This window comes from Melopsittacus undulatus, chromosome 3 (genome assembly GCF_012275295.1).
Source record: "Melopsittacus undulatus isolate bMelUnd1 chromosome 3, bMelUnd1.mat.Z, whole genome shotgun sequence".
In the NCBI taxonomy this organism is placed as follows: domain Eukaryota; kingdom Metazoa; phylum Chordata; class Aves; order Psittaciformes; family Psittaculidae; genus Melopsittacus; species Melopsittacus undulatus.
In genome coordinates this window covers 70,481,292-70,501,095 of record NC_047529.1, presented here as the reverse complement: position 1 = coordinate 70,501,095, position 19,804 = coordinate 70,481,292, and the positions used below count along the sequence as shown (strand labels likewise).

The window sequence follows — 19,804 nt, the reverse complement described above, 5'->3', positions numbered from 1 at the left end:
ATTTGCTTACAGGTTTGGTTCCAATAGTCTAAAATTCAAAACCCTCCAATTCATTAGAGGGGAAAATAGACAGATCCTTCTGAGTTCTGATTTTCAATGACTACAGGAGTGGTCAGTTTCTCAGCTTCAGTGGTGGTCTATGGAAAAGCCTGTTTCATGAATTTATGTTTTTAATTCTCACACATAAGGTAGCTAGGAGAGCTGGGACTCAGCAACATCTGCTTTTACAGTCAGCAAATTGATCTATACCTATTCCACTCCAGTTTCGTAGTTAGGGGTCCCCAAACTGTCTACAAACATACAAAACAAAGGGCTTGCCATTTTTGGGAAGCTATACTCACATCCCCTAGAAAACAGGAGAAGTCTGAAACATTCAGAAAAAGCATTATTTCTTAGTTCTCAACACAAAGCAGAGTGGTTATCAAAGTAGAAACATGTTTTTAAATTAAATATTTGTCATATGCTGGTTTTACTATGTGTTATTATCTATTTGTTACTACTTTCGGTGTTTCTGTAACTTCTGAATTTCTCAGCATTTCTTAGTAAAAAAAATAATCAGTTTTATTCAGTCAACTTTTCTTTTGTCCTGCTTTTCTATTTCTTTTTCTTTTTCCTACTTTTGTAGTAAGGAACATGTCCCAGGTAGATGTATTACAATGTCACATAAAGTTCCACTGCCTTTGAACTGCAAGACAGAACATATTCCTTCCCATCTCTACTCTACACACCAGAACTTTCATATTATTGCTAACTTTAATGAAGAAGAAGTATTCTTTGTTTTTGAAATGCAAACCAGGACAACCAGTTGAGAATCTTGAAATGTAAGTGGCTGAAATATTCCAGGTCAATGTTTTTTCAATAAAATATTTCTTTTTAGATTCTCAGAATCACTATTCTCTAATTTGTGGCTTCGGTGGAGTATGAATTCTGTTTGAAGCAGCTGCTAATTTCCATCTCCATGCAAATCATAGAAGTTACTCTGTTTCCAAAAGGAATAGATCCATACAAATGTCTTAGGGAACTGCATAAGTTTCAGGCTGTATGTCTACTGGTAATGCAAGTAGACATATGTACACAATATTGAGTGCTTTCTTATGAACTAGGAGGTGGTTTTGTTTTTATTTCTATAAATGGATACATTTGTTTTCAAATTTGAACAACAGTGCCTGTGCAAGCCTATGAAACTGATTTTAGATACAGGCATCAAATTTTAGATACAGGCATCAAAGCTCAAAAGCTAATGATTTTTCCTTGCATAAATCTCCAGGGTTTGAGGCTGCACTTCCTCCCATGTGCAGTTTTAATTATGTGATACAAGGGCGGTACACAGAGCCAAATCTGTCCCCTAATCATTATTTTACCAGTTTCACTAGTAGTTCTCCCAGTCTCCAATTTAGGCACTGACTCATGTAACTAGGGAAGTGAAAGAAAGAAAACTTAGTCTTCCAAATCAGCCAGAAATCCAGAGGTGTTCTAAATCACATAAACAACTAGACACCCTGGCTGAACTTAGCAGTGATGGGGGAAAAATATTTCCTGTGACTGTTCCTGTAAGTAACAGATTTAAGGAGGCCTGTGGGACCACATGATCAACTAACATGGGCATTACAGTCTCTGGATATTAGAGGAAACGCAATGCTATGAAGAAGCAGTTTGTAGCAGAGTTTGTGTCACCGGGTGTGACAGAAGCTGCATGATACTGCATACAGAATTGGCTCTGAGAAAGCTAGAGACCCTGCCACATGAAGAGGGTACCCAGGCATCAGTGCCAAAGGAAAAACAAAGAGCTGAGAACCAAGTCATTTGCTCACAGAAAATTTTCATTTAGGTATTTCTATGCAGTCTCCATACTTTTATCTGTAAATGGCGCACTACACTTTTGAGCATTAAATATTATGACAGCTGAATGAATAGTAGAGGAAATAAACATGACTATAGCAAAACCACTTTCATATTTGATTTCTTAAAGTAACTTCAACTTCTGACTCTGTTAGCATAAAAGTTTGTGTAAAACCTAAATATGCGATCAGGATCTTCTTTATCCAAATACTGAACAAGAAAACCAGGTTTTGGCAGCTTGACAGGCAGGGATTTTTACACAGAAGAGGTCAACTTTTATTAGGGGGGTAGGATGTCTTTGTGGGGTGAGGCTAAAGAAGAACATTAAAGAATCTTGTGAAGGATGACAGCAGATAAATTTTGCTGCTATATAAGTCCAGTATCTGTCATGTGTAATAGCATGGCTGAAATTAATTTTCACAAGTCTGGGCAAACCTCAAAGACATTATTTCATCATGCAAGTACCCAGGGATATACATATTTCAAACATGAGTGTTCACAAAGGCATATCTACACAAGAAATTTGCTTTCATAATTGAGCCAGAGTATTGGCCTGAAGCTTGCATTGCTACCACGGTTGGTGATACGGGTGTTAATTCAAATTTAAATACATCAAATCACAACAATCACATCAGTCAAGCTAATTCTACTTTAAATTGCTAATGTAGACATGCCAAATATTATACCCTTAAAAAAACTGTTTCTTCTAATTTTTGAAATTAATGTTATGATTCTAGACTAGTTGATTTACATGCCTAGATTAGTTTCTATTATGTAGAGTCATTGACTAGATTTAGGGTATGATTTACTATGCAGTGAAAAATCAGTTGTATTCTTAATTGAGGCATTTAGCATAGGTCTCTGATTTAGATGGACAGACTCAGATGCCACAGTGTTGCAAGATGAAATATAATTCAATGTTCAAGGAGATGGTGTAAGAGTGTAACCAAATATACAAATCTTGACATTCAGCTTGGTCCCACACCTTGATTGCTAAGCTATGTTTGGAGTGTATGTGCACACAATGATCATCTGAAATGTGAGAGAAAAAAATGCCCTGTGATATTTATTTATTTATTTATGTATTTAAAGCTCTGTTTTTTAAACAGATTTATCTTCTTCAGTCCACAACTAGTTACAGATTGAAACACTCTTTGACATGCTTCTTTAAAACTCCCTCACTGTTCCTGTGAATCAGACAAAAGGGTAATTGTCTGTTGTTATTCATACTTGCGCTTAGCAGCATGTTCAGCGGAGAAATATGTAACATTTCTGTAGTAGCAGAATCTGGATATTTCCACTGCCTTGTCCCACTTACCTGCCCTCAGTAGGTGTACAGAACAGTGTGAGCTAGAGAATCGCTATGTATAAAGCCTTTACAGAAAGGAACATTGACTATTTTTTAGATGTGATTACTAATTTTGTGCTCTAAACTCAGGTTTAACTATTTAAAATAAACACAAACATTTAGCTATTGAAAGACATTTGAAAATTGTTGCAAATACTGGTAAATATCCAGACAAAATTCTTCTGACTAGAGCATTTCTTTTACCTTTTTGTGTTTATTTATTCTAACTTTACTTCACTTGTTACTAGCATAATGAATTAACCCAAGTGGAAAACACAGGTCATGATCATGGAAAACATTTCCACTATATACAAAAGTTTTGTGAGTCTGAATATGATTTTTTTAATACACAGCAGTTTCCATGTGAATTCATAGGTGAGAAAGAAAAATTCAGAACACTTCAGAACATACTCAGATAACCATAACCTTTCTGATAAACACAATGGGAAAAAACCACACTCTCAAACTGTTTCACTTTTCCACTCCATTATAGAAATAATTTTTATACAGCTTACAATTCTGGGGTCTCTCTACTATAAAACATGGTCCTTTTGGAAGTTTTTACAAACCACTACAAGTAAAATATTCTCTGTGCTTGGTAGCCTGTCTCAGCAATGATGATTTAATTTACTTTAGGTAATTTTTATGCAGTTCACACTAAACACTTGACTGCAGTACACTGATTTGAAACGAGAAATTTGCTCTTCGAAATGTGTTTTCCTAGGGAAGAGCTGTAGTCATATTTCTTACTTTAGCAAGGAAAGTTACGTTAAATCACTTAAATTTGCCTTCTTCTAAACACTGACAATTTTCTAACAGGTACTCAGTTAATTTCAGTCTCAAATGTTGGCAAAAATGTCTTTAGCTGCAAGATCTCAGAGACAGGTTCCTGTCTTTCCTGGTAAAAGTCAAGTCCAGTTAGCAGCTCCACATCCCGAACACGGGCAGAATGAGCCTGAACTCTCTCTTCAACCCATTCAGACAGTGTCTTATTTTCCTGCCAAAACAAATACGAACAATGTTCAAACACACAACCTCTGTTGTTTGATAGTGGTATTAGACAATAACCAGTGTCTGAACTGGTTTGACAGACTAAAGGCCTCCAACTGATAAAACTTGCATTTACGGATCTTATTTAAACAGAATCAGGTGGATGTCCCTTCTCCCCACCTCCAAAGAAAAAGAGAAGCAAGATTATGCTGAAATGGCACGTATGATTTTTGACTACAAAGTAAAGTCTAGTCATGTTTTAATCACACAAGTAAGGATATTTTTAGTTACAGTATAAATTAGGTGCAGTGCTCAGGCTAGCCAAACAACAGGCACCTAAAAACCTGAACAAAGTCCTTACAGCAGCTCAGTCTTGATTGTTGGACAACTATAATAATTGCTAGATAGGGAAAAGAATGGAAATGTAAGCACTAATCAATCAAAAATGCTATTGTTCAATTCTTTTACTACAAATTTTTTTTGCAAACAGATGGTAATTTGCTTTTCCATTAACAATATCTGCTTCTGACACAAAGGGTCTCTAAATTCATTGCTGCAAGGCACAGGGGTTTGCTGATAAACTTTAGAAATAATAGAAGTTACATTCTAAAGTACAAAGACTAATTCGTCCAAATTATTAATATTGTATATTTAGTCAACTCTCAACTACCAAAAAGTTTACTGGGTATTTGTGGATTATCCACACCACAAGTGTGTGATAAGAAGACAGCTTGTTTCTAAGATGCAGTTAGGAGTTCAAAGTTATAAATAAACTAAATCAACACAATTGTATTGCTTTGAGGGTCAGTTCTGTGCAGCTGTGTTTTGTATGGGAAGACTAATATGCACACTGAGCTAAGGAACCTTCTGCAAAGAACAGACACTCAGCTGGTTTAACAATACATATTACACTCAGCTAACTTATTTGTTTGCTACTACAAAACATGAGATTTACACTGTTAGTGTTAGGAATTAATTTTACTTAATTCAAGTATGAATTTCAACTGCAGAATCATCCATCTAAATGCCTAATATCTAATTACTAATGCAGGTGTAACAAAGGATTGTAGGAACTCTTCGAGCTACACTGAAGAAATTAACACTCCACGTCCTTTAATACTTGTGGAGAAAGACTGTCCTGCAGCTTTCCATAAAGCTATCTGATCACTCTGTTAGATGTGCTACAGTTCTCAGCCCTTAAGCACCAGCATTCTCAAGTCCTCTTATCAAACCCTTCTTTATTCTTCTTCCTTGCTTCCTATCAGTTCACTAGTTTCCAGCTACTTCTGGAGCTTCTTACTCTCCTAATCATCGCTTTAGCTCTCAACTCACTCTCAACTCATGTGGAATGAATTAATTAAACACTTAGACTTCTAAAGATTCTCCAGATGAATGGATCCCAATGGGAACCAGTTCACAAAGCTCACTGGCACAAAGGACCATGAAACTATACTTACAACACAGCTTTCAGTGTTGTCAGGTCGATGAGGAATGATAAAAGACAAAGCATCCAAGGAGCCTGAACAGTCCAGTGGAGTATAGGACCTATTCTTGCAGCTAGTCAGAACCACAAAGTAATGGGTTGGGACAGGGATCTCTGTATTGTTTACATGCCTACAAAACAAACATGAATTAAGAGATTTATCAAGTATTTAAACCATTGATGCCATTAGTTTTTTATAGAATGTATCTCGGCATAAATCTTCCACTACTATGTGACTTTTATTTATTTTATAATTTAAATAAATACCTGATGGACAGACAGCCTCACTATTTGTTTCATGAGCAGCCAAACATGCATGGATTAATACTTTTGCTACAAGCATTCACACAGGATTGCTTACATGATCAACACTCTTTTTTGCCAAAGCGAGACACTTCTACATCTGGAAGAAGCAGGATACAGCATTGTATCTGCCCTTCATAACATTAAGAATTTCAAACATAATTGGAAAAGAGTAATGAGAAAACTAGCTTCTGGTTTCTTGACAGCAAGAAATGGCAGACAATGTCTTGTCATTGTGTTCTACAGAAACCAGTTTAGGATAACTGAATGAAAATGCCTTTGTCTCCCTTTTCAGGCTATTCTGTGAAAATGGTCACTTTTGTATATAAAATTATGAGGAGCTGAATGCTTTCCAAATTTGCTGTACAGCTTCAGTATTCAACAAAACACCATCAACTGAAATCATTGTACTGCTTCATATAACTGACTAACCATGCTGAATAAAACATGCTTATTCCAAACTGTAGACAACATTATGTGGTTAGCTGGGTATTACAGCATTCTGCTTGGAAGGAAGTTCTAGTCTCTCCTCCCTTCCATCCTCCTACTTCGTGGCAGAGCTGATTTTCCCATTCTCAAACCATTTTTGACAGATGTGGTATTAAGTCTAGCCTTGAATAAAACATCTCCAGTGACATATTCAGCTGTGCAGATTTCCCAGCACTTTTCTACTGCATAAGTATTCTTACTGTCACAAGGCATTTTCCCTATATTTGGAACAATCTAAGTTGTTTGTTCTTATTCTGTTTTTTCCTCCTTCTCTCCTCTTTCATTAATATAAATAATCGGTCTTTATCTTCTGTATTTCCCGTTCACAGAATTTCTTCTAATGTAAATCTTCTCTCATTCCTATTTCTACTCACACGTAGATTTTTTAAAATGTATTTTGTTATACTACCAAAGCTCACTAAAATTTGCCTAGAACTTGTCAGGCCTTCAAGTGACCTGTGCAAGCCATAGCTATGTAATGGTACCAGTTAGGAACGTTACATTTTACATTCCCAGTTATATGATTCAGTGAAGGCAAACACAGAAATCTGATCTTTGATAAAACACACCAGTTTGAGACAACAGGGAGAAACAATGAACAGCTGAGTGAGCATGACATGAAAGTGAGAAAATTATGCTTAAGCAAATGTTCTGTATATTTAGATGTCATATATTCTCCCAGTATTTCTGTTGCAGAGGCCCAAAACTCTAGACATAAGCTTGGGAAACACATTACTGGTCTGTATCCGTGCATGCGTACCTAGATAACTGCAAAGCTTTTTTTCTCTTTACTAGAACTTCAACTTCTACAGTACTGTATCTGTTTTCAAGAATGTTTGCTGTTGTATGAGTAACAGTGTAAGAAGTGTGACAAAAGGAATACTCTCTTCTCCTTGATACTTTTTGGTTTTGAATAGAAGCTTGTTTGTGTGGAAATACAGTGGAAAATAATCTGGGGTTTGACTTCTGGCTTTTCCAAGTACTTACTGTTTAATTTCATCAAAAGTATCAAAATGGCCATCATAATTGTAATCAAACACTGGTCCACTGATAACATTTACTCCATTCCTTTCTCTAGCATACTCCTGAAGAAGCACACTATGGAAATAGTCCCATATGTCTGTCATTAAAACAAAATATAAGCATATTTAACATAAATTTGAAGTTATTTCATCACTAAAGAAGAAAAAAAGCCCTTTTTCTGTAGATGAATAATAAAAAGTTTCAATCGTAACTGCCTGTAAAATCAGCAGTTATGCAAAATTTTTATTTCAGCAAAGGTGAAATACTCTTACCATTGAAAGAGGCACAGTAAATGCTATTATAGGCCTGCAAGGCCCATTACATTACTGAGATAATGCATTTGATCTGCAGCCTATGCTACAATTTTAGAGCTAAGAGGTCATTAGTTTCTGGCCTGTCTGCTAGCACCTGCAACTGTACCAGTTAGAAGGAACTGCAATAATGCTTTGTAAGAGGAATATTTACCACCTGAGAGCTAGTCTAACTCTACAGAACTCATGTTAAATATCACTAAACAATTGAATTTATTCCACAGATATTATTTAAGAAAATACAATTTGTAGGATACAAGCTAGTGAGATTATTCATCTATTTACAGCTGTCATGGCAAAAATAACAAAATACATTTTGGGGGTTGAGGATTGATTTACCTCTTGCTTACACAGTAACTTCTTGCAAATTTAAATCTCTTGTACAATTATTTTTCATGTCTGATTTACTTAGGAGATGAAAGCCACTTACATTTTCTGGATCTTTGTTTTTTTAAAGGGCATGAGCAAAAGAATGCATCAGAAAGGTAGCTACATCATCGCCTTTCCTACAGCTTTTTCCTTAAGCATTTCCTTTTTCTATCTTTTGTCTAAGAAAATGAGCTTAGCACACTTGTATAATAAGAAATTACAAACATCTGATGAAATAAATATTCCAAGATTAATATTGTTTGGTTTGAGATTCTCCTTGATTAAACAGGCACTGTATCAGGGCATTGTTTATAGACTTTGTCCCATCTCCTCTTGAGACCTTGCAAAAGAAAAGAAGAAGTGCCATTTTCATTCACCTTGAGCATTTCCCAAGGGGACATTTTCATGAGAGTTTCATAGCTAGCATTTCCTGTTAGGAAATCCCATGGGAGATGAAGGGAAAATTCAAAAGTAAACAGGTACACCTAACAGGGGTCAGACAGAACTATATACAGGGGGAAAAAAATATAATAATGTAGGTGCATTTTAAAATTCCAAACATCTACTTTTTAAAAGTTCTAAATATATTTGCACAAGATCTGGATATAATGCAGGTGTGCATTCATGGTTTTAGGTTCTTGTCTTAGCTTTATCAAATCCAGAGCCATAATTACAGAAAATTAATTAAAATTAAGCAAAACTGTGCAACCTACCTTTGAAGGCTCTATACATGGGAACAATATTGCTGGTGAGTAACGCATCATACTGCTCAACAGCAGATGAATTTAAGTCTATATAACAAAAAAAAAGTTAAATTAATGAAATTAAATAAATATACAAAGAAATGCGATTCTTCTGTCACTATAAGTTGTAGATACTACAATTAAACTACATTTTACATTTAAACATTAAACATTAGTATGATCCTATTGCAAACTTGTTTCTAAATTTATTTATACAATAATTATTGAATTTGACAACCGGAAATTAATATTCAGAGGAAGCGGGACAGCCCTTTACTCCAACCCGTTACATCTTTCCAACCACGTTGTTCCATTTTTAAAAGAAAGACTTTAATGTTCTAAACTGAAAATATTTAGATACAAGTAGCAGTTGCCCTGTTTTTTGTCAGTCTACAAACACTGGAAAACTTTTTCTGCCCAGCATGCTGATCTGAAGAAGTTTGTTTTGGTGCTTGGGTATATGTTTAAACATAAACCCACATCCAGCTGATTAAGACTTTCTAAGCTCTAGCTATAAAAAGAACCATGCTCACTGGGAGGATAGAGGAAACTGCGGGTGAAGGTCAGCCCTTCTGGGTAGTTGGAACAATTTTGGCTCCTAGCAGCAGGGATTCTAACATCAGCCCGCAGACAGTCTGAAACAGTGGGAGGAAGAGGAGATGTGTTTTCCTGTGAAAAGGCAAAAAAAAAGAAAATATTACACCCACGACTGTGGCTAGCCTAGTGCCTTGTACGGTTCTAACTTTCTAGAACAGACTTCATTGAATCTTCTCTTATTTTCATAGTGAATCAGGTCAATGCAAGTAATGGACACTGATGTTTTCTGCCTGGTGTTTTTCCTCTATTTCTGTTTTTAGGTAATTCAGGGAAGTCCTTATGCAGCATGTAAAATTGCAGTAACAAAATAAAGTTATACCTTAGGCAAAAACAGGTGACAAGTTGGCTCATTGTCACTTTCACATATTTCTGGAAACACCAACTTGATGTCACATCCTCCTGAAAAGCCTCTAGTATATAAAGATGAAGCTATCACCTCATCTTACCATCTGAGAATACTATCACCATAATAAGAGTCTGTTCTGATGAAGAGTTGAAGCTAAATAAAGTAATTCAGTAAATTAGGTATATTTTATTGGCTAGCTTCAATGGCACATGTTAGCATGCACACCAGCTAAGATCTGGCCAAAAGTGATTATGATGAGTACAATTGTTTCTATAACCTTTACTTTTTTTTTTCTTTAACCTTTACCATAGTTTTATGATGTCATTAACTAAAACATCAGGATATGCTTTTCTATGTTTAACTGGATCTTCTTTTTCATACTGATTTACATGTAATTTATTTTCATTTTGGTAATAGAACGTATTTATTTGCCTTATACTTTAATAAATGGTAGTAAAACATCTAAATTGACTTTCACTACATTGTCTATTTTGATTGGCTAAGACCAAGCATTAAAAAAGAACTGGAATGTTCTTTTTATGCCTCTTAATACTCTTTGATCTACTTACTTAGTTACTTGTACAAAAATTTCTGTAGATGCCCATATTATGGTCAAGTTGTATATTAATGAAAATTGTATATATCACATGGAATGAAATATAAAAGACAAAAGATTGACTGACACCTGAACAGATAAGCTGAAATCATCAAGCAAACATAAATCTCAACACAAAACTGATATCAAATTCATTTGAGCATTTTGTACTTTCTAGTGTCTAAATCAATAAGGGTTACTAGATCAGGGCTGCTGAAGAAACCAATATTTTAAACTTAATAATTTAGCTGTGGTAATCAACAATGACTTCAACTTCCTTATGGTCTCCAAAGGGAAATGTGAATCAAAGTAATAAAGGTCTGAGTAAACATGTCAAGGACTGTCCTGAAGAGAACTTCATTCTTCTCATTAAATACAGTGGTCACACTTAACATTATCCAAATACAGGAGGGAATCTACATTTGGCCTCTATTATGAATCTGGGTTCTTAATAGCATTCACATTTTCTCAAACTTGAAGTGATGAGGACACCACTCAACTCTCTTCTTATTATTTCACTTTTCTTGAAGCTGTCTGTATGAGCTATGATCTCTAATCCAAATGCCAAAGTGGGAGGTCAGTGTTTTAGATCTGTCTGTCTGTCACATACACATCATCATCGTATTCATACATTTAGGAGGTGAAGACTGCTTATGGCTATTTCCATTGGACATCACAGGAGAAAATTCTTCCAACTGAAGAGATAAGAATTCATAATGAACTTATGATGTCTCAAAATATGAAAAGGCAACCACTCAAGAATATTTCAGGTTTTTTTTCAAGAATCTACAAGTCAGCAAGTAAACAATACCAAAAGACGTTGAGAGATGAGATCTCTCATAGCTATGTCTGTGTCACCTTTAAGTACAATGGGATCAACAGTTAACGTAACCCCAGTTTGCAAGCCATATTGCTAATGGAATTGATATACTGATTCTATTAAACCTTTTCATTTCCTTTCTTCAAAATAGAGGAATAAGTTGTTTTTCTACAGATCCTCTATCCATAAGAATAGAATGATTCTCAAAAAAGCTGTTGAAAGTGCTTATTTACTAAGAAATTAGATCTTGACAGTAATAACCACCTCTTCAAAACTCAGAATAAGAAAAGATAACATTCATCACCAGTTCAACACCTTTAGCCCTTCTGGCTCTTCATCTTTCAAGTTAAAGAACCGTAATGTCTTCTGAAGAAATCAGCTACAATTAAAAGTAGCTTTTCCTATCACATCATGCATTACCTTTTCTGATAGAGGTCATTGTCTTTTGCTGAGCTAGTAATTAAAGTTGGGAAGCATGAATTATTAGCATTCCAAGACAAAATTTAAGCATCTCCTGTGGTCTGTCATTCTACTTCAACCACCTCCAGGAATCTTTTTTCAGTAGTCAGAGTTTTTCTTCATAGCAACTTAGAAAAAGGGTCAAATTATAGGGGGAGTTAACCCTATGAATTTTATTTCATTTATTGACCATGAAAAGTCCAACAATTTATTCCAGAGCCACATACCCCTGAACTCTCAGAGACTGATTCAGCCATAATTATGTTTTTCAGAAAGTATGTAATAGACAGCAAATTAATAGAATATACAGAAATATGCATTAGAAAAAGCTGTCTTGTGGATTTATACAGAGGTTTGATATTAGGAAAAAAGATTGTGGTATTCGTGGGGAGGTTAAAGGCTTCTGATTTTGGAAATCACAGCATGCTTTTCCTCAGGAATTGACAGCAAGTTGGAATACTGTCTTGACAACTTATCCCATTACAAAACAGGCCTCATGGAACCAACTTACCAGCAGCTCTATTCTTTTATCTTTTGTGTCCCTAACAGATGGCCATTCCCACTTTTTTAAACAGTATTTTAAGACAGTTCAAATTTAAAAGATATCCATTTTTTTTTTCAGAAAGAAAAAGAATGGCCTTAGTCACATAATACCTGTCAGTCCTTAACCAGGATTCCTGGTGGATAAATTACATTTTCAATCCATCATGTTACATATTTATGAATAGTAAAGATGTTTGATAACATACAGACTTATTCACAGTGTATGCAGTCCACAATGGCATCCAGATATCATAGCTGTATCCACTCACATACTGATGATGGGAAAGGAGGCAGTAGACATTTTCTTTCTGAAGAACTATGGGTCTCCCATATGGCAAATGATATATGTTTGCCTCCTTAACTAGAATTTAAACAACAATTATTGATTCATTCTTCTATAACATTTTGCATGGTACAAAGGTTCAAGAGAGCAGAAAAAAAAGATTAAAACATTAGTAAATACAAATAAAATGAAAGGTAAACATGGTCATGTGTTTCAGCTCTTAGCTTGAGTGGAATAAAAATGTAGAAAATAGTTTTCATATATGTTTAACATACAAAAGTCAATGTAATATATCAGACTTGTTTCTTTGCGATTTCATATCAATATATGTTTTTTAAACTTATCTTGCCAGTGGTATGAAAATTATATCTTATTTGTCTAGGAAGTATTACAGTGGTTCCTAAAATTTCTGGAAACCCCATAAAAAAAGCACACAGAAATTTCTATGGAAATTTTTTATCAGAGAAAGGAAAAGTTGTGGTTACAAGGTGGGGAACAAGTTATGACATATAGCCTGGAAGTGCTCAGGCTTTCTCCAAGGACCACTAAAACCTGTATGGTTTTTTTTTCTAGATTTTAATGGGAATGTTGCTCTAATAGTATCAATTATCATTGTTTAAACAAATAAGAAAGAAAATAGAAAAAAAGTTATTGTTCTAATTTGGCTTTCCTACTTCACTTTAAATTGTAGTTAACATTGCAAAAATTCCCCTGAAACCAATAATATAAAATGTAATCCAGGCATAGATTTGAAAATATACTGCTGTCCTTTTCATTTCTTGCTACTTACTTTCTTCCACAGTGAGATTTAACCTCTCATTTAATGCTGAAATATTTGATATCTGTAAAATATAAGAGAAACATTCAAAATGAATCCATAATACAGAAAAAAACCCAAACAAAAAGAGAATACATTTGACTAAGAAGATTTAAAGATCACAGAAGCCCCTACTTACATGCATACATGTGCATCCCAGGTCATCTATAGGAGTCAGACGGGAGACCGGGCATGAAGAAGGAGATGAGACTTCTTTTGCATGTGAAGGATTGTAAAAAGGTTTTTTTAAGAGGTGATTCAAACTGCCATGTGTTCCATTGTTTGGTGCTGGTGTTATATGCAGCAAATCTGTTGAAACATTTGAAATTTATAAACAGATTTTAAGACTAAATGGCATTTTTAAAAGTCATTATCTTTCCAATTCTATGTAGTTCCTATGCATTTACTCTAAATAGAGAAGAAATAGCTTATTCTGTTATTTAAACTATTATAGTAATTACTACCGTCAACTTATAATTTTCTAGATATGAAGGTTCAGTGCTATCTTCCACTGCATCAAGATTTCATAGTTATGTATCTGCGTACTGTTGATACAGTTTTATACATTGCCATAAAATTCATGAGATTAGATGATGTAATGCAGAATACAAATGTGATTCATTGCAAATGCATCACATTGTAAAGCATACTAGCTTATTGCATTTTTGTGTGATGCCTTAATCCATACTTTCTGAGGCTCATACTTCCTAATTACTAACTGTGGGGACTGCAGTGGTCCTTTTTAAGTTATGAGCAAGAGCAGTAACTCTCTACAACTTATCCCACAAGTTATTCCACAGGCATCATATCAGCAGCAAGTGCATGTGGCAGTTCTTCTCTCTGATTGTTTAGTGGAATTCTTGTGCAATCAGAAACAAACTTCAAAGCGTAACAATTTAGAGCAGTTAATCTTTTAGCACTGTACATAAAGCAAAAGAGCATGGCTTCAGTCTTTTGTGCAAAAAACCTAGCTTCTGAATGAGTACATTCAATTTTCAGTTACTCTTCTTTTAGCGCTTATAACACTGGTATTTGAAAACACAGTTGCTTTATCACGTAAAGTACTGGATTACTTTTACTCACCACACAGAAGGTTGTAAACCTCGATGTTTTCAAAAACATCCACTTCAGTTTGCTCTTTAAAGCTTGGGCCATATGCTAAGAATATAGCCTAGGTTGTAATAAAATAAAAATTGTTATCTTAAGGAATCCAAATTAAAAAACAATTCACTTGCATTTTACAGAACAGGGACACTGGAAAAAAAATGTTGTCTTTTCCCAATCATTAAAACTTAAAATACAGGATTGTTCTGGTAAAGAAGGCAATTTTTTTCCATTGCATATAATTTGAAGAAAAACACAAAATAGAAGTTAATTTCTCAGGGTACTTTATATAATGAATTGGGGTGGTCTTTAATATTTTGACGCTTACAATAACTATTGTTTGCTATGTTTCAAATTCACACCTTTTTATGTTTTCATTGCAACAACAAGTAACAATGCCACATCAACAAATGCACACTGCAAAAACTATCACATATTCTATATTGTGGTGATTCATCTAGGACTTCATGATTGTCTGTGTAAGAAGGTGCAAGACTTGAACAGAAATCATCTTACCTCCATACTTTTAAATAGGTTGTTATAACCATGGTTACCTCCATCACAGGATGTGTAACTTCTGTCCCTAAGGAGAAACCATCATAGTGTAAATAAAACTGGCACAAATAGAACCAGTTAATAACAGTCATCCTGACTATGGACTCTTTATCATGTCTGAAGAACTGACTTTCACATTATATGGTAGCTCTTTTTGCTTATCCAGTGTTCACTTTTACAAAGTTCTCATTCTCCTGTAACAGAAATTGCTATGGACAGAAATAAATTATCCTAAGTAGTTACTGAGTGCACAGTGAACCGATGTTTTCAAAATTAATTGAAAAAATGGCTATTTTTGAACTGAGGCCTTCACCCTGCTTCGAGTTTCAGAACAAGTGTAATCTGCTTAGGAAGAATCTCCCAGTTATATTCTGTGATATCTGCATTTTAATATAGAACTTAAAATGTGAGAACTCTGCTATTAGCCTCTGTGGAACAACATAAATAAGACTGCAAGGTATTTTGTCCTACAAGACAGTGCATTTTCATCATGGATTCTAAATGGTGAAGGAGGGATGTGGATGTGTGGGAGGGGTTATAGAATTAATAACATGTCAGAATAGTCTGATTTATAATGACTAACACTTGTTTTAATTAACTCATTGCTGAGATACATGAGAGGATAAAGAGGTAGTCATCCCATACTGATTCAATGTGCAGTTGTCAAGCACACACATCATGTTTTTAGAGATGTAAGAACATTTGAGCATAGTTTAAGAAAAGGGTAAATATGAGATTTTTCACAAGGTATTTCTTTTTCTATGTCCAGGATGATTATTTGGTTGCATTAAAATAAGTCATATATTAATCAGGCATTTTTTTACTACTTGAATAGCCTTGAAATTCCAAACAGGTTCATTCCAATCAGGAAATTCCAACCTACTACAACACTCTAGCTCAGTAAACAAAATATTGCTACTAACACCACAGAATTTGTATTGAGTTTTCAAAGCCTCAGGACAAAGGCTTTTCTGAACTGCTCTTGACTTGCCCAGAGCTATTTTGTTTTATTGTTTAGATCTTACAGCAATTTTTTGCAATGCCAAGTTGGTTATGTCTGATTTTTTATCATATCAGCTTATGTTTGCATGGCAAAGATACAGTTTCTGTACAGAATGGAGACCCCAAGGCTCTGAACTCACCAATGATCAATGAAGGAAATACAGATCTGGAACTGAGTAAAACCAAACTTAGAGAGGTAAGAAAGAGAATAAAGAACAAATACCTATAACATATAGAATGCACCATATCTAGTGAAATGAATTGTAATGTTAACTCTCAGACCAGTGAGGAAGGAGCAAGCTATAGTGTTAGCGTACATACAGGAATGACCCAATTCAGATCACAGAGTGAGGAAGAAGAAATATCAACATCATATTCCTCTTGATGAAGGACTCATAATGCTGATTACTGGCCATATCGACACATGTACCAGACTGAAGCCATCAACCTGAGAATTCAGAAGGGCAGTGGAGAGGTGACTGTAAAGCCAAGAAAAGGCTAGATACCAGGAAGGCTTTGTACAACAATATTAACTGCATTATTTTTGAGACTTTTTCTGTGTAATAATATTAATTTCCTTGTTTTCTTTTGTTTTCCTTTTTTTTCTGTAAAAATTTGATCCAGAATAATGATAATTCTTTTATTACAATATTAAGATTTGAATTATACTAATAATACATTCTTGGCTTTATATATAAGGTGTGTTTCCTTTTTACATATAGAAAGAGTTTAAAGGCAACAAACATGGAAATGTAGCAAGTCTAAAGCAAAGCAGGAAATGAGGCATCTGTAAAGGAAATTAAAAGGATGAGAATAGAATGAAAAAGATAAGGTAACAGTTCCACAAATTATGATACCTCACAGCCAACCACTGTCGATCCACCAAAAGATTAACTTTATCAATACGAATGTTGTTAGCATAGTGGAGTCGTTTTGGCAAGTCAGGACTCAGATACGGCTTGAAGTGCTGAGGGGATTTTTTGCACTGTGCAAGAGGAAAGAGCACTGTTATGAGTTTTGTTCAGTTTCAAAAATAAACCACCATTCAAAATTATCACAACTACCTCAGTGACAGGAATGTAAGCACAAAGCACATTATTCACAGATAGTTTTTCAGATAACTTGCAGATCTTATTTTTGGCCCAAGAAGCAATGGAAGGAAAAGTGGCTTTTTTTGGAACTGCTTGAAAATACATTACTATAATATGTATAGCAAGTTCACAGATAATGTGGTAAAAGTACACTTAAGGTTGAAGGACATTTAGCAGTATTCTCTATCTGTCTGTCCTAATATCATTGGTGTCTAGTATGTAAGATTACACTCTACAAGAAAGTTTCTTGGCAGTTTATTTCTGCCATCTTCTGTTTCTTTACCATTCAATTAATAACAAAGAAAAGCAAGTATATGTAACGTATTGTAGTCTAGGGTTTTAGCTGCAAGACTGAACATTTATGCCACATAAATGTCCAGTGCTTAGCTATTAGCTAAAGGTCTTATCTTTCACATCCACATTTAATGTGGTAATATAACTATTGTGTTAGCAGGCACACCATGAATGAGTTTAGCACTGAGAGCCTAATGACAACCATAAGACACACTGCAAAGTTTTAACTATATATGGCCATCAGGAGCCATTCCAGCTGGCTGCAAGCATGGCAATGTTTCAGATGTGTTGGTCCTGGTCAGGAATCCAGCACTGTGACAAAACAGAACATCTAAAATGCTGAGGAAAGAGCTGGTGGGAAGCTGGGTAAGCTAGAGAAGTGGACTTGTTTTACCACATAGGCAGTACAAACTATAGCATGCTTGGAGTAGAATCGCATACCCTGCACAGAACAACATTAACAGCTGAAATTTGAGTAAATGTGCTTGGATAGCCATCAAAGAAGCATAGTAGAATCCAGGAACACGAAAAATAAGGATACAGTGGATTTGCTAGCCCAGGAGAGGTAGTCATTCTACAAAGGATAATCTAACTAATGGGAAAAATAGAGAAAATCAATATATAATATGATTTTATGTCTATTGATTAGCAATTAATATACAAATATTTTGTATTTGTATCCTTCACTGACCAAAGCCCTGACTCTAAGAACTGAAAGGGAAAAAATACACTAAGTTTTATGAATAAAAAAAGAAGGAGGTGTCCTGATACCAGGTTGTTCCTATTAGGCAGAGATGTCATATCTCTGTAACTATTAGCAATTGCAGATTCAACTGGGGTAGAAAACATGCAAATTGTGCTAGCCAACTCACAATACTGCTCTTTTCATATGACAGGTTCCATATCATACAATGGGGTAAGGGATGTTGCATTGAAAAGACTTCTGCTATTCCCAGCTATTGACATCCTACTTCTCCATCTGCTTTGGATACTGGGGAATAAAGGATGTGTTCCTTTTTATTCAGAATATAGAAAAAAATTAAACAGGAACATTAAAAAGGAACGCTTGCTGCCCTTTGGACTTCAGCGGCAAGCAAAATCTACATGGAATATTGCACAACTGAGTTCAACAGGTTAAAGGAAGACCTCTAGTGGGGATTTATCTGCAATATACCCAGCTGAGACTGCCAGAGTTTTTCCAAGCTGAGAACATTTATTCTAAAAGTATTGGAACATCTGTCTAATGCTTGGATTAGGACTAGTCACAGAATAGAAAACAAACTGGCAATGAAGGAAAGAAAGGAAAATCATGGTAATACATAGAGAGCGAGCAGTTTAAATTTATCACCTTTCAGTAAATATAGGCTTGGTGTTCCTTTGTTTTGCACTTTCTGCACTCTTTTGTTTGCATCCTTCAGAGCTCAGCTGTCACAGAGCATACCCACAGGGAGCAACAGTCTACATGGGAGATACAGACAAGCTTGGACCTGCCCTGAAGGACTACATCAAAACAGTCTGGCGGTGATCCAAGCAAAAATATTGGTATAGGGTCCAATGGTAGTGCAGCATACCTAAAAGCATTGCAATTACTTAAGTGGTATGTCATAAAAGAACCTAAAAGGGACATACTGCAAAAGGGCAATCTTGCCTAATACTCTATTTCTAATCAAATCTCCAGTATTTCCATAATCAGGTAAAGACTTACTGTCTAAGTCATTCTACTTAGAGGCAAAGTGTCTAAGAACAAATCAAGTACTGAATGAACCTTCTTTCTGGTACCTGCCTTGTTTGCTCCAGGCTTCAGTGATTTCTTAAGTCAAAGGTTGCTTATGGATCCTGCTTAGTAGCACTTACAGGCCTATCTTCCATTAATTTGTCCAAAATCCCACCATCTATTTATATTTTCAGTCTCTACAACATCCTGTGGCAATGTGCTTTACAATGTCATATTCTGTTGTGTGGAAAAGTTGCTTTAACCTAGTCTGGGTGCAGATTTGTGATCCAGAGCTAAGAGATGCCTGTTATCTAAAGCATCTTTGTGTTGTATTCTGTTCTATAATGAAGATATACCCTGCCTTCTCCATGTGAAACCATCCACTTCTTCTCTTTTAAAGCGAAGTACAGAAAACTCTTCTTCTGAATAGAGATCCGCCATGGCAAACCTTTGCACACCATATCTGGACAGCTTTCAGAACTACCCTGCACTATTTAAACTGGCACTATAGTCTCAGTTTTTCATGAACTGTGCTTTTTTCAATCAGATTTTTAGGAGGAACTATGAGGAAAAATTACGGAAATATTTACTCACTGTGAGGTTTTTAACAATTCCTTCTGAGTTAACTGTTGAAAAAGAAAAGAGGAGTTAATATACATTCAAACAGCTGAAGGTTCGAAGCCTCA

General features: G+C 35.2%; 1 protein-coding gene across 1 annotated transcript in view; it reads right to left on the bottom strand.

Moving 5' to 3' along the window:
• Positions 1–4,010: 4,010 nt before the first annotated feature.
• The window catches only part of ENPP3 (ectonucleotide pyrophosphatase/phosphodiesterase 3), a 33,050-nt gene continuing 17,256 nt past the window's right edge, over positions 4,011–19,804 (bottom strand). Inside the window, exons 14-25 of the mRNA XM_013130475.2 lie at positions 19,713–19,744; positions 16,877–17,004; positions 14,979–15,045; positions 14,442–14,529; positions 13,498–13,667; positions 13,332–13,383; positions 12,465–12,619; positions 9,432–9,567; positions 8,869–8,946; positions 7,440–7,572; positions 5,635–5,791; positions 4,011–4,184 (exon numbers count right to left, since the gene is read on the bottom strand). Coding sequence (XP_012985929.2) covers positions 4,011–4,184; positions 5,635–5,791; positions 7,440–7,572; positions 8,869–8,946; positions 9,432–9,567; positions 12,465–12,619; positions 13,332–13,383; positions 13,498–13,667; positions 14,442–14,529; positions 14,979–15,045; positions 16,877–17,004; positions 19,713–19,744 — 1,370 coding nt within the window. The remainder of the gene's footprint in view (positions 4,185–5,634; positions 5,792–7,439; positions 7,573–8,868; positions 8,947–9,431; positions 9,568–12,464; positions 12,620–13,331; positions 13,384–13,497; positions 13,668–14,441; positions 14,530–14,978; positions 15,046–16,876; positions 17,005–19,712; positions 19,745–19,804) is intronic.